The sequence below is a fragment of the Nomascus leucogenys genome, chromosome 8 (genome assembly GCF_006542625.1).
Source record: "Nomascus leucogenys isolate Asia chromosome 8, Asia_NLE_v1, whole genome shotgun sequence".
Lineage (NCBI taxonomy): Eukaryota > Metazoa > Chordata > Mammalia > Primates > Hylobatidae > Nomascus > Nomascus leucogenys.
In genome coordinates this window covers 59317327-59330958 of record NC_044388.1, presented here as the reverse complement: position 1 = coordinate 59330958, position 13632 = coordinate 59317327, and the positions used below count along the sequence as shown (strand labels likewise).

At 42.2% G+C, this 13632-nt stretch overlaps 1 protein-coding gene across 2 annotated transcripts in view; it reads right to left on the bottom strand.

Moving 5' to 3' along the window:
• The window catches only part of SYCP2L (synaptonemal complex protein 2 like), a 106446-nt gene that overhangs the window by 65133 nt on the left and 27681 nt on the right, over nt 1-13632 (bottom strand). For both annotated transcript variants that reach the window (XM_030817288.1, XM_030817287.1), the window contains 3 exons: nt 3322-3467; nt 1536-1629; nt 587-714 (listed from right to left, as the gene is read on the bottom strand). In XM_030817288.1, the coding sequence (XP_030673148.1) occupies nt 587-714; nt 1536-1629; nt 3322-3467 (368 nt within the window). The remainder of the gene's footprint in view (nt 1-586; nt 715-1535; nt 1630-3321; nt 3468-13632) is intronic.

Below are 13632 nucleotides of genomic sequence, written 5' to 3'. Positions count from 1 at the left end.
AGCAAATGGGAGAAATATCGCTGAATTCTTTCTCTCAGCAAGGAACATCCTTGAGAAAGAGAATGCACCCCTGAGGGTGGGCCTCTAAAATGGCCCCCTTGGGTGTGGCCGTCTTCTATGGTCGAGTCTGTAGGGATAAAATAAGCCCCAGTCTCCCATAGCGCTCCCAGCCTTATTAGGACGAGGAAATTCCCGCCTAATAAATTTTGGTCAGACCAGTTGCTCTCAAACCCTGTCTCCTGATAAGATGTTATCAATAACAGTGGTGCCCGAAACTTCATTAGCAATTTTAATTTCGCCCCGGTCCTGTGGTCCTGTGATCTCGCCCTGCCTCCATTTGCCTTGTGATATTCTATTACCTTGTGAAGTATGTGATCTCTGTGACCCACACCCTATTTGTACACTCCCTCCCCTTTTGAAAATCCCTAATAAAAACTTGCTGGTTTTACAGCTCAGGGGGCATCACGGAACCTACCAACATGTGATGTCTCCCACGGATGCCCAGCTTTAAAATTTCTCTATTTTGTAGTCTGTCCCTTTATTTCTCAACCTGGCCGACGCTTAGGGAAAATAGAAAAGAACCTACGTGACTATCGGGGGCAGGTTCCCCGGTAACAGGTGGCTCAGATTGGTCATTTAAGTGGAGAGTTATTAGGCAACGGTCATCTTCAGCACTCAGAAACTCCACCACGTTGGTGGATTCTTCTGCCTGCTCTATACAAATTAAGAAAAAGACATTTAATATAATAACCGTGCACACGCTGACATACTCACCAGTGGTCTTCATGGGATGCCCCCTCTGGTACCTCTCCATCCTTTGGTAAGACCTGGTAATTAGGTCCTGCCTCAAACCTCCCATCAGAAATCTATGGGTACAGGCTGGCGTGTTGGCTCACGTCTGTAATCCCAGGACTTTGGGAGGCCAAAGTGGGCAGATCACTTGAGGCCAGGAGTTTGAGACCAGCCTGGCCAACATGGCAAAATCCCGTCTCCACTGAAAATACAAAAAATTAGCTGGGCGTGGTGGCACACACCTGTAGTACCAGCTACTCGGGAGGCTGAGGCAGAAGAGTCGCTTAAACCCAGGAGGCAGAGGTTGCAGTGAGCCGAGATCGTGCCACTACACTCCAGCCTGGGCAACAGAGCAAGACTCCGTCTCAAAAAAAAAAAAAAAAAAAGAAAAGAAAAGAAATCTATGGGCACTTGGGAAAACAGCCTTGGGGTGTAACTCAAAAGAGAAACATGGTCTAGTGCAGGGCCAACTTTGTGGGTAGACAAGACCTTCCCTACCCCCATGTCCTGCCTCCCCGAAACCCCATCATTTCTTCTCCTTTGTAATTTCCAGTTGACCCACAAGAGAGACCTTATCAGGTGTAGAAAACAATTCAAGGCTATCAGCAACTCTTCTTCCTCCAGAAGTGCCATCAGACATGCATCACTCATATGACCACAGGTTTCCAGTGACCTCTTCCAACTAAGGTTTCATCGCTTTTACAGGAAACTCAGGGTCAGAATTTTGTTACTTCCCAATATACCTGTTTCTCTTTCAAGGCCACGGGGACTCTCCCTGTCTTCTTTATCAGACTTACTAAAAAGTTCTGAGGAGATTTTCATCTGGTCAGGCAACATCTGAAATGCAAGACAAAAGTCAACTTTGAAATGTAGTCATCTTTAAAAAAAAAAAAATTTAAGGAAAACCTAAAGCTTAGAACAAAACACACTGATAAATCAGAAGTTAGTCAAGTTCCTCAGTTTGTCCTCTCCTGAAGGATCATTCCACTGTTTCTGGCTTCTCCAGGCCCCACCTCCCTCCAGGACCAGCTCGGGCTAGCCATTCCCCTGCTCCAAGCACTCTTTCCTCTTGTCTTCCCAGCCTCTCCTGTTTCTGGCCCAGGTCTCATCCCGTTGGATAACATCTAACCCCTGCTTCTCTCTGGCACTGAGTCTCTCTCAGGATGAGTCTGTAGTGAGTTCCCGACTGTAGGGTCCTCAGTCCAACCCCTTTCCCTAGAATAGGGGCCTCCTATTCTAGGAACTACAGCTTTATCACAGGAAAATCCTCATTCTCCCCTCAAAACATATTATTCATTTTGTGAAATGTGGAAAGACACATGATTTTGATGTTTTTGTGAGTTAAGGCAAACTTGTCTTCAGAACATACGTAATTTGATGGAGGAGGTGTTTTTTATCAAGTGACTGATTTCCCCTTTATTTCTCATCCTCATCCTCAACCATGAAATGGCATTTTTGTAAAAAGACCATGTCATTAAAATAAGGTGAGTTTATGGAAACTATTTTCAGAGCACTTTGTTACATATAAACACCTTCATATACAACTCAAACCAAAAGAAAGCCGGCCTAAGACTTCCTTATCTGGTCTCTGAGCTCTTAATTCAACTTTCTATGGGCCATTACCACAGTATTTTTTGCCTTTTGTCACAAATTTCTTTGCCCTGTCTACCATCTGTGATACAGAAAAGTTTATTGTTCCTGTCAATAAATAGGAAACAGAGAGAGTTGGAGACCACAGCAGTCTAGAGAAGTACAGACCATTTCCACAAGATAAGACCAACAGGTACAACTGTGGAAAAAGTCCCTCAGAAACTTTATTCCTAATGACTCCCTGATATGGTCTGGCTGTGTCCCCACCCAAATCTCATCTTGAAGTGTAGCTCCCATAATTCCCACATGTCATGGGAGGGACCCCATGGGAGGTAATTGAATCATAGGGATGGGTCTTTCCCATGCTGTTCTGACAGTAAGTCTCACAAGATCTGATGGTTTTATAAAGGGGAGTTTCCCTACTCTCTTGCCTGCTGCCATGTAAGATGTGACTTTGCTCCTCCTTTGCCTTCTACCATGATTGTGAAGCCTTCCCAGCTGGGGAGTCCATTAAACCTCTTTCCTTTATAAATTACCCAGTCTCTGGTATGTCTTTATTAGCAGCATGAGAACAGACTAATACACTCCCCCTAGGTCCGGGGGAGTTGAGAGAGACAGAAATGCCAGTGTCCTCGGGACTCCAGGAAGAAGGTGGTAACAGGGTGATATTATCCTAGAAAACCTTTCAGCTGTTCACACTAAGTAGAAAAAAGCATTTCAAGGAACAAAGAGGCTTTCTATCCTACCTCAAGACAATGACCCATCAAAAGGGAAAACTGGGATTTAAATCCAGAACTCTCAACTCTTTTTTACACAGCACTCAAAAGACCAGGTTTTCTGCTTGATCAAATATTCACATCAAAACCCAACAAGGACATTTAATAGACATGAAACATACTAAAACATTTTTAAATAATCCAAAAGAATGAAACCTGCCACCTGTTTGTCTTCTCCTAAAGCTTGAATGGAAGCTTGTGATATGTTGAACTGCAAATCAAAATGGATTTCTATTTTCATGACTTCTTTGTAGCTGATAATCACGGGATTCTTCAGGTAAATGATAAATATCTTTATCTTCTCAGTTTCTAAGAGGAAATATGGAATATCAATGCATATCAACATACTTCAATGTTTTATTTTAAAATTTTATCATTTTAAATAACTATGCTAGGGTATTTGTCCAGATTTTTCTGTGGTAAGAAGTTGAAATCATATTAAATAACATTACTTTGAAATTGTCCTTTAGATGCACACGTGTATTTACACATATACACACTACACAATTAAGTGGTTGATCTTGCAAACATTGGAAGTAACTTACCTTAGCAGCAAAGAAATGAAGATAGTTTTGTCTTCTGCAACTCAATTTTTTTAAGAGCATTTTGTTTATACAAGGCTATCATCTGCAACAGATATTTTATTCCCAAATATACTAAGCACAATATTCACTCTCTCTCTCTGAAATTCTACTTATTTCTAAAATTGAAAATAAAACTCACTGTCCCAAATGTGTAAAATGGAATAATCTACCACCATTTCAATGGACTCCACTTGAAGAAGAGACAGAAACACCTTAGAAAAAATTCTGTAGGCCAGGTGCGGTGGCTCACGCCTGTAATCCCAGCACTTTGGGAGGCTGAGGCGGGCAGATCACGAGGTCAGGAGATGGAGACCATCCTGGCTAACACGGTGAAACCCTGTCTCTGCTAAAAATACAAAAAATTAGCCGGGCATGGTGGTGGGTGCTTCTAGTCCCAGCTATTCGGGAGGCTGAGGCAGGAGAATGGTGTGAACCCAGGAGGCGGAGCTTGCAGTGAGCCAAGATCATGCCACTGCACTTCAGCCTGGGCAACAGAGCGAGACTCCGTCTCAAAAAAAAAAAAAGAAAAAGAAGTCTCCGTCTCCCAGCACTTTGGGAGGCTGAGGCGGGTGCATCACGAAGTCAGGAGTTCAAAACCAGCCTGATCAACACATTGAAACCCTATCTCTACTAAAAATACAAAAATTAGCTGGGCGTGGTGGTGCACCCCTGTAATCCCAGCTACTCAGGAGGCTGAGGCAGGAGAATCGCCTGAACTCGCTAAGCGGAGGTTGCAATGAGCCGAGATCATGCCACTGCACTCTAGCCTGGGTGACAGAGCGAGACTCCATCTCAAAAAAAAAAAAAAAAAAAAAAGGGTGTGTTTCAGACAATAGCCTCCTTGCAGGCTCCTCCCAGGTCACCAGCCCTTTCCTGACAAATTGTAATCGGGCTTAGAAAATAGCTTAGACCAGATTCACAAAGAGTCCAAGAATACACCACGTTAAGTACAAGATAAGTTGGAAGAAGCAGAATAGAAAAGGCAGCAAAGTCCAGGAAAGAACAGGCAAAGCTAACGGCCACAAATTAATGAGGAGGGAAAGAAGGGAAAAAAAAGAGTGAAACATACATGAGTCTAAATCTGTGAGGTCCAACTCATCAGAGTACTTAAAGCATGCCTAGTACCAACTGAGATGCTCTGTAAGCATAAAATACACATCGGATTATGAAGACTCAGTACACAAAAGAAGAATGTAAAATGTATCATTAATAATTTTAAAATATTGATTACATGTTAAAATAATAATCTGGATATTATTATTCCAGGATACAATATTCTGGGTTAAATAAAATATATTAATAAAATTAATCTACTTAATCTACTTTTTTAATCTGCTCAAATTAATCTACTTTTTTCTTTAATGTGACTACTAGAAAATTTTAAATTAAGTATCTGGCTCACCTTATATTTCTACGGGACAGTGCTGGTCTAGAGTAAGGCTCCATGATCTCCCCAAAATACTAATCTTATTGGACATTTTACTCATCGCTCCAGGGAAAGTCTATAAAACCATGCAACAAAAGTAATCTTAAATATCTTAAAAGGTAACTAGCAGGTCGGGCACGGTGGCTCACGCTTGTAATCCCAGCACTTTGGGAGGCCGAGGCGTGCGGATCATGAGGTCAGCAGATGGAGACCACGGTGAAACCCCGTCACTATTAGAAATACAAAAAATTAGCTGGGCGTGGTGGCGGGCGCCTGTAGTCCCAGCTACTCGGAGAGGCTGAGGCAGGAGAATGGCGTGAACCTGGGAGGCGGAGCTTGCAGTGAGCTGAGATTGCACCACTGCACTCCAGCCTGGGCGACAGAGCGAGACTCCGTCTCAAAAAAAAAAAAAAGTAACTAGCTAATTGTTAGCCCGGCATGGTGGTAGGCACCTGTAGTTCCAGCTACTCAGGAGGCTGGGGCAGGAGAATGGTGTGAACCCGGGAGGCGGAGCTTGCAGTGAGCCGAGATCGCACCACCGCACTCCAGCCTGGGCAACAGAGTGAGACTTCGTATCAAAAAAAAAAAAAAAAAAAAAAGTAACTAGCTAATTGGGCCGTGGGGATCAATGCAAACATATATAAGGGTCAGAAGAAATACCATGAGGGCTACATCAAGCTTCCAACATACTACACTGCCAACTCCATAACCAGAAGGGCTATGATACAGAACAAAAGTCTTACAGAATTTACTAGACAATCATCAGTTTCTTTGGCTATAAGAATGGAAAGAGTAATACCTCCTTCCTGTAGAAATTGTGAGGCACTTTGTAAATTAAAAACCATGAACCACAGAAATGTGATCTATTCATGAAGTTACAAAGTATTAAGTTTGGCAAGTTGACTCCTGAAAGCTGTAACTGAGTACCCACATTCTTAAAGAAAATAATGAATTATTTTTACCTTTTTCCTTTTACCCCATCTCTTACTTAGCTCTTTAGGAATGCAATTACGTTAAAAAAAAAAAAAAAAAAAAAAAAAAAAACAACCATTAAAAAGTGGTCGGCCAGGCGCGGTGGCTCACGCCTGTAATCCCAGCACTTTGGGAGGCCGAGGTGGGTGGATCACGAGGTCAGGAGATCGAGACCATCTTGGCTAACACGGTGAAACCCCGTCTCTACTAAAAAATACAAAAAATTAGCCAGGCGTGGTGGCAGGCGCCTGTAGTCCCAGCTACTCAGGAGGCTGAGGCAGGAGAATGGCGTGAACCCAGGAGGCGGAGCTTGCAGTGAGCCAAGATCTCGCCACTGCACTTCAGCCTGGGCAACAGAGCAAGACTCCGTCTCAAAAAAAAAAAAAAAAAAGTGGTCAAAGGACATAAACAGACACTTCTCAAAAGAAGGTATTCATGCAGCCAACAAACATATGAAAAAAACTCAACATCACTGATCATCAGAGAAAGGCAAATCAAAACCACAATGAGATATCATCTCATGCCAGTCAGAATGGCTATTATTAAAAGTCAAACAACAGATGCTGGCAAGGTTGTGGAGAAAAAGGAATGCTTTACACTGTTGGTGGGAGTGTAAATTAGTTCAACCATTATGGAAGGCAGTGTGGTGATTCCTCAAAGACCTAGAGAAAGAAATACCATTTGACCCAGCAATCCCATTACTGGATATATGCCCAAAGGAATATAAATCATTCTATTATAAAAATACATGCACACCTATGTTCACTGCAGCACTATTCACAATTGCAAAGACATGGAATCAACTTAAACGCCCATCAATGATAGACTGGATAAAGAAAATGTGGTACATACACACCTTGGAATACTATGCAGCCATAAAAACAATGAGATCATGTCTTTGCAGGGACATGGATGGAGCTCGAAGCCATCATCCATAGCAAACTCACACAGGAACAGAAAACCAAACACTGCATGTTCTCACTTATAAGTGGGAGCTGAATGATGAGAACACACAGACACATTGCAGGGAACAACACATACTAGGGCCTGGGTATGTTGGGGCAGAACATCAGGAAAAACAACTAATGGATGCCGGGCTTAACACTTAGGTGATGGGATGACCTGTGCAGCAAATCACTATGGCACACATTTACCTATGTAACAAACCTGTACATCCTGCACATGTACCCATGAACTTAAAGAAAAAAAGAAAAAGGAATGCAATTATAACATTTACCTTCTTTCCATGAGGGACTCTCTGTGCTGCAAGCTCATCTAACTATATGTTTGCTTAGAAATTCAAAGGAGGCCAGGCAGGGTGTCTCATGCCTGTAATCTCAGCACTTTGGGAGGGCGAGGCTGTTGGATCACTTGAGGTCAGGAGTTCGAGACCAGCCTGGCCAACATGGCAAAACCCCATCTCTACTAAAATACAAAAATTAGCTGAGTATGGTGGTATAGACCTGTAATCCCAGCTACTCAGGAAGCCGAGGCAGGAGAATCGCTTGAACCCAGGAGGCGGAGGTTGCAGTGAGCCAAGATCACGCCACTGCACTCCAGCCTGGGTGACAGAGTGAGACTCTGTCTCAAAACCAAACCAAACCAAACAAAACAAAATAAAAAGAAAAAGAAATTCTAAGGAACAAATGTTGAACCAAACCAGGCACTCCCTGAGATTCTCCCCACCAGGAGATTGCCTTGAGACAACAATGTACAACCTAGTTCTGCCCACAATGGCACCAGCCAGACCACCTGATGGATAAGACATCAAAGCAAGTCATGAAGACCCCACACTTCCTCACTCTCTCCCTTACATGCCATTCATACCAAGTCCCTTTTAAAAGCTCCTGCTTTCTTGCTCACCCATTGCCTGGAAACAGACTTGGTGCTTTTGGGGGTGGGAGGTACCGTGGGAGTGAGACCGGCCCTTTGGATTGCATGGGAGCTGGGTGAGGCCTGTGACTGCTGACTTTTCCCCACTTCCCTGACAACCTGCATGGCTCAGCAGAGACAGCCATAATCCTCCTAGGAACATAACTCCATTGACCTGGGAACCTCACCCCTATCCCCACAGCAGTTGCAGCAAGACCCACCCAAGGAGAGTCTGAGTTCAGAAACTCCTAATCCTGCCCCCATCCAGTGGTCCTTCCCTACCTATCCTGGTAACTGAAGACTAAGGAAATATACTCTCGGGAGTTCTAGGGCCCCGCCCACCGCCTGTTCCTCCCCACACTACCATAGCTGATGCTCTCTGGAAATCACCACCTACCGGCAAAACGCCAACCAGCACAAAAATAGAGCATTAAACCACCAAAGTTAAGAACCATTACAGAGTCCATTTTACCCCCCTGCCACCTCCATCAGAACAGGTGACGGTATCCATGGCTGAGAGACCCACAGACAGTTCACATCACAGGACTCTGTACAGACAACCCTCAGTACCAGCCTGGAGCCTAGTAGAGACTTGCTGGGTGGCTAGATCCTGAAGAGAAATAATAATCTCTACAGCTCTGCTCTCAGGAAGCCACATCCATAGGAAAAGGGGGAGAGTACTACATCAAGGGCACACCCCATGGGACAAAAGAATCTGAACAACAGCAGTCAGCCCTAGACCTTCCCTCTGACAGAGCCTACCCAAATGAGAAAGAACCAGAAAACCAACTCTAGTACTATGACAAAATAAGGTTCTTTAACACCCCCCAAAAATCATACTAGCTCACCAGCAATGGATCCAAACCAAGAAGAAATCCCTGATTTACCTGAAAAAGAATTCAGGAGGTTAGTTATTAAGCTAATCAGGGAGGCACCAGAGGAAGATGAAGCCCAATGTAAGGAAATAAAAAAAAAAATCATACAAGAAGTGAAAGGAGAACTATTCAATGAAATAGCATAAATAAAAAACAATCAAAATTTCAGGAAACAATGGACAACTTACAGAAATGCAAAATGCTCTGGAAAGTCTCAGCAATACAATCAAACAAGTAGAAGAAAGAAAGTCAGCCGGGCATGGTAGCTCACGCCTGTAATCCCAGCACTTTGGGAGGCCAAGGTGGGTGGATCACGAGGTCAGGAGATCAAGACCATCCTGGCCAACATGGTGAAACCCCGTCTATACTAAAAATACAAAAATTAGCTGGGTATGGTGGCATGTGCCTATAATCCCAGCTACTCGGGAGACTGAGGCATAAGAATCGCTTGAACCCAGGAGGCCAAGGTTGCAGTGAGCTGAGATCACACCACTGCATTCCAGCCTGGCAACAGAGCGAGACTCTGTCTCAAAAAAAGAAAAGGAAAAAAAAAGTCAGAGCTCGAAGACAAGATCTTCGAATTCACCCAACACAACAAAGACAAAGAAAAAAGAAAAAGAAAATATGAACAAAGCCTCCAAGAAGTCTGGGATGATGCTAAACGACCAAACATGAGAATAATCGGCACTCCCAAGAAAGGAGAAATACGAAAGTTTGGAAAATATATTTGGGGGAATAATCAAGGAAAATTTCCCCGGCTTTGCTAGAGACCAAGACATCCAAATACAAGAAGCACAAAGAACACTCGGGGAATTCATCGCAAAAAGATCATCGGCGAGGCACATTGTCATCAGGTTTTCTTTTCTTTCTTTTTTTTTTTTTTTGAGATGGAGTCTCGCTCTGTCATCCAGGCTGGAGTGCAGTGGCGTGATCTCGGCTCACGGCAAGCTCCTCCTCCTGGGTTCACACCACTCTCCAGCCTCAGCCTCCCAACAAAGGAAAGAATCTTGAGAGCAGTGAGACAAAAGCACCAGGTAACCTATAAAGGAAACCTACCAGATTAACAGCAGATTTCTCAGCAGAAATCCTACAAGCTAGAAGGGATTAGGGCCCTATCTTCAGCCTCCTCAAACAAAACAATTATCAGCCAAGAATTTAGTATCCAGCGAAAATAAGCTTCACATATGAAGAAAAGACAGTATTTTTCAGACAAATAAATGCTGAGAGAATTTGCCACTACCAAGCCACCACTACAAGAACTGCTAAAAGGAGCTCTAAATCTTGAATCCTGGAAACACATCAAAACAGAACCTCTTTAAGGCATAAATCACACAGGACCTATAAAACAAAAATACAATAATACAAACAAAAACCAAGGTATATAAGCAACAAGTAGCATGATGAATGGAATGGTACCTCACATCTCAATACTAACCTCACATCTCAATAACTAACATAGGCCACTAACAGTGGCCTAAATGCTCCACTTAAGAGATACAGAATTGCAGAATGAATGAGACTTCACCAACCATCTGCTGTCTTCAAGAGACTCACCTAACACATAAGGACTCACATAAACTTAAGGTAAAGGAGTGGAAAAAGACATTTCATGCAAATGGACACCAAAAGCGAGCAGGAGTAGTTATTCTCATATCAGACAAAACAAACTTTAAAGAAACAGCAGTTAAAAAAGACAAAGAGGGACATTATATAATGATAAAAGGCCTTGTCCAACAGAAAAATAACACAATCCTAAACATACATGCACCTAACACTGGAGCTCCAAAATTTATAAAACAATTACTAACAGACCTAAGAAATGAGATAAACAGCAACACAATAATAGTGAGGGACTTCAATACTCTACAGACAGCACTAAACAGGTCATCAAGACAGAAAGTCAACAAAGAAACAATGGATTTAAACTATACCCTGGAACAAATGAACTTAACAGATATATACAGAACATTCCATCCAACAATCGCAGAATATACATTCTATTCAACAGGCGCCTGGAACTTTCTCCAAGATAGACCATATGAGAAGACCACAAAACAATCCTCAATAAATTTAAGAAAACTGAAATTATTATTATGATTATTTTATTTTTTGAAATGGAGTCTTGCTCTGTCACCCAGGCTGGAGTGCAGTAGTGCAATCTTGGTTCACTGCAACCTCCACCTCCCAGGTTCAAGTGATTCTCCTGCCTCAGCCTCCCAAGTAGCTGGCATTACAGGCATGCGCCACCATGCCTGGCTAATTTTTTTGTATTTTTAGTAGAGACAGAGTTTCACCATGTCGACCAGGCTGGTCTTGAACTCCTGACCTCAGGTGATCTGCCCACCTTGGCCTCCCAAAGTGCTGGGATTGCAGGCGTGAGCCACCACACCTGGCCTAGAAAGTTGAAATTATATCAAGCACTCTCTCAGACCATAGTGGAATAAAACTGGAAATCAACTCCAAATGGAACCTTCAAAACCATGCAAATACATGGAAATTAAATAACCTGCTACCGAATGATCACTCGGTCAAAAATGAAATCAAGATGGAAATTTAAAAATTCTTTGAACCGAGTGACAACAGTGATACAACCTATCAAAACCTCTGGGATACAGCAAAGGCAATGCTAAGAGGAAAGTTCATAGCCCTAAACACCTACATCAAAAAGTCTGAAAGAGCACAAACACAATCTAAGGTCACACCTCAAGGAACTAGAGAAATAAGAACAAACCAAACTCAAACCCAGCAGAAAAAAATAACCAACATCAGAGCAGAACTAGATGAAATTGAAACAAAACAATACAAAAGATAAATGAAACAAAAAGCTGGTTCTTTGAAAAGATAAATAAAATTGATAGACCATGAGTAAGACTAATCAAGAAAAGAAGAGAGAAAATCCAAATAAACTCAGTAAGAATGAAACAGGAGATATTACAACTGACACCACTGAAATACAAAAGTTCATTTAAGGCTTCTATGAACACCATTACACACATAAACTAGAAAACCTAGAAGAGATGGATAAATTTCTGGAAAGATACAACCCTCTTAGCTTAAATCAGGAAGAATCAGATATCCTGAATAGACCAATAACAAGCAGCGAGATTCAAATTGGAATTTAAAAATTACCAACACCAAAAAGTCCAGGACCAGACAGATTCACAGCAGAATTCTACCAGACAGTCAAAGAAGAATTGGTACCAATCCTACTGACATTATTCCACAAGATAGAGAAAGAGGGAACCCTCCCTAAATCATTCTATGAAGCCAGTATCACCCTAGTACCAAAAGCAGGAAGGGACATAACCAAAAAAGAAAACTACAGACCAATATCCCTGATGAACATAGATGCTAAAATTCTTAACAAATACTAGCTAACTGAATCCAATGACATATCAAAAAGATAATCCACCATCATCAGGTGGGTTTCATACCAGGGATGCAGGAATGGTTTAATATGCACAAGTCAATAAATGTGATACACCACAAAAACAGAATTAAAAACAAAAATCACATGATCATCTCAATAGATGCAGAAAAAGCATTCAACAAAATCCAGCATCCCTTTATGATTAAAACTCTCAGCAAAATCGGCATACAAGGGACATGTCTCAATGTAATAAAAGCCATCTATGACAAACCCACAGCCAACATAATACTGAATGGGGAAGAGCTGAAAGCATTCCCTCTGAGAACTGGAACAAGACAAGGATGCCCACTCTCACCACTCCTCTTCAACATAGTACTGGAAGTCCTAGCCAGAGCAATCAGACAAGAGACAGAAATAAAGGGCATCCAAATTGGTAAAGAGGAAGTCAAACTGTCTCTGTTTGCTGATGATAATGATTGTATACCTAGAAAACTCTAAAGATTCCTCCAGAAAGCTCCTTGAACTGATAAAAGAATTCAGCAAAGTTTCCAGATATAAAATTAATGTACACAGATCAGTAGCTCTTCTATATACCAACAGCAACCAAGCTGAGAATCAAATCAAGAACTCAACCCCTTTTACCATAGATGCAAAAAAAATAAAATAACTTAGGGATGGGCCAGGTGCAGTGGTTCACGCCTGTAATCCCAGCACTTTGGGAGGCTGAGTTGGGCGGATCACCTGAGGTCAGGAGTTCATGATCAGCCTGGCTAACATGGTGAAACCTGGTCTCTACTAAAAATACAGAATTAGCTGGGTGTGGTGGCGGGCACCTGTAATCCCAGCTACTCAGGAGGCTGAGGCAGGAGAATCACTTGAACCCAGGAGGCAGAGGTTGCAGTGAGTTGAGATCACACCACTGTACTCACTCCAGCCTGGGTGACAGAGTGAGACTCCATCTCCAAAAAAAAAAAAAAAAAAAAAACTTAGGGATATACCTAACCAAGGATGTAAAAGATCTCTACAAGGAAAACTATGAAACACTGCTGAAAGAAATCATAGATGACACAAACAAATGGAAACACATCCCATGCTCATGGATGGGTAAAATTAATATTGTGAAAATGATCATACTGCCAAAAGCAATCTACAAATTCAATACAATTTCCAGTAAAATATCACCATCATTCTTCACAGAATTAGAAAAAACAATCCAAAAATTCATATGGAACCAAAAAAGAGCCCACATAGCCAAAGCAAGACTAAGCAAAAAGAACAAATCTATAGGCATCAAATTACCTGACTTCAAACTATACTACAAGGCCATAGTCATGAAAACAGCACGGTACTGGTATAAAAATAGGTACATAGACCA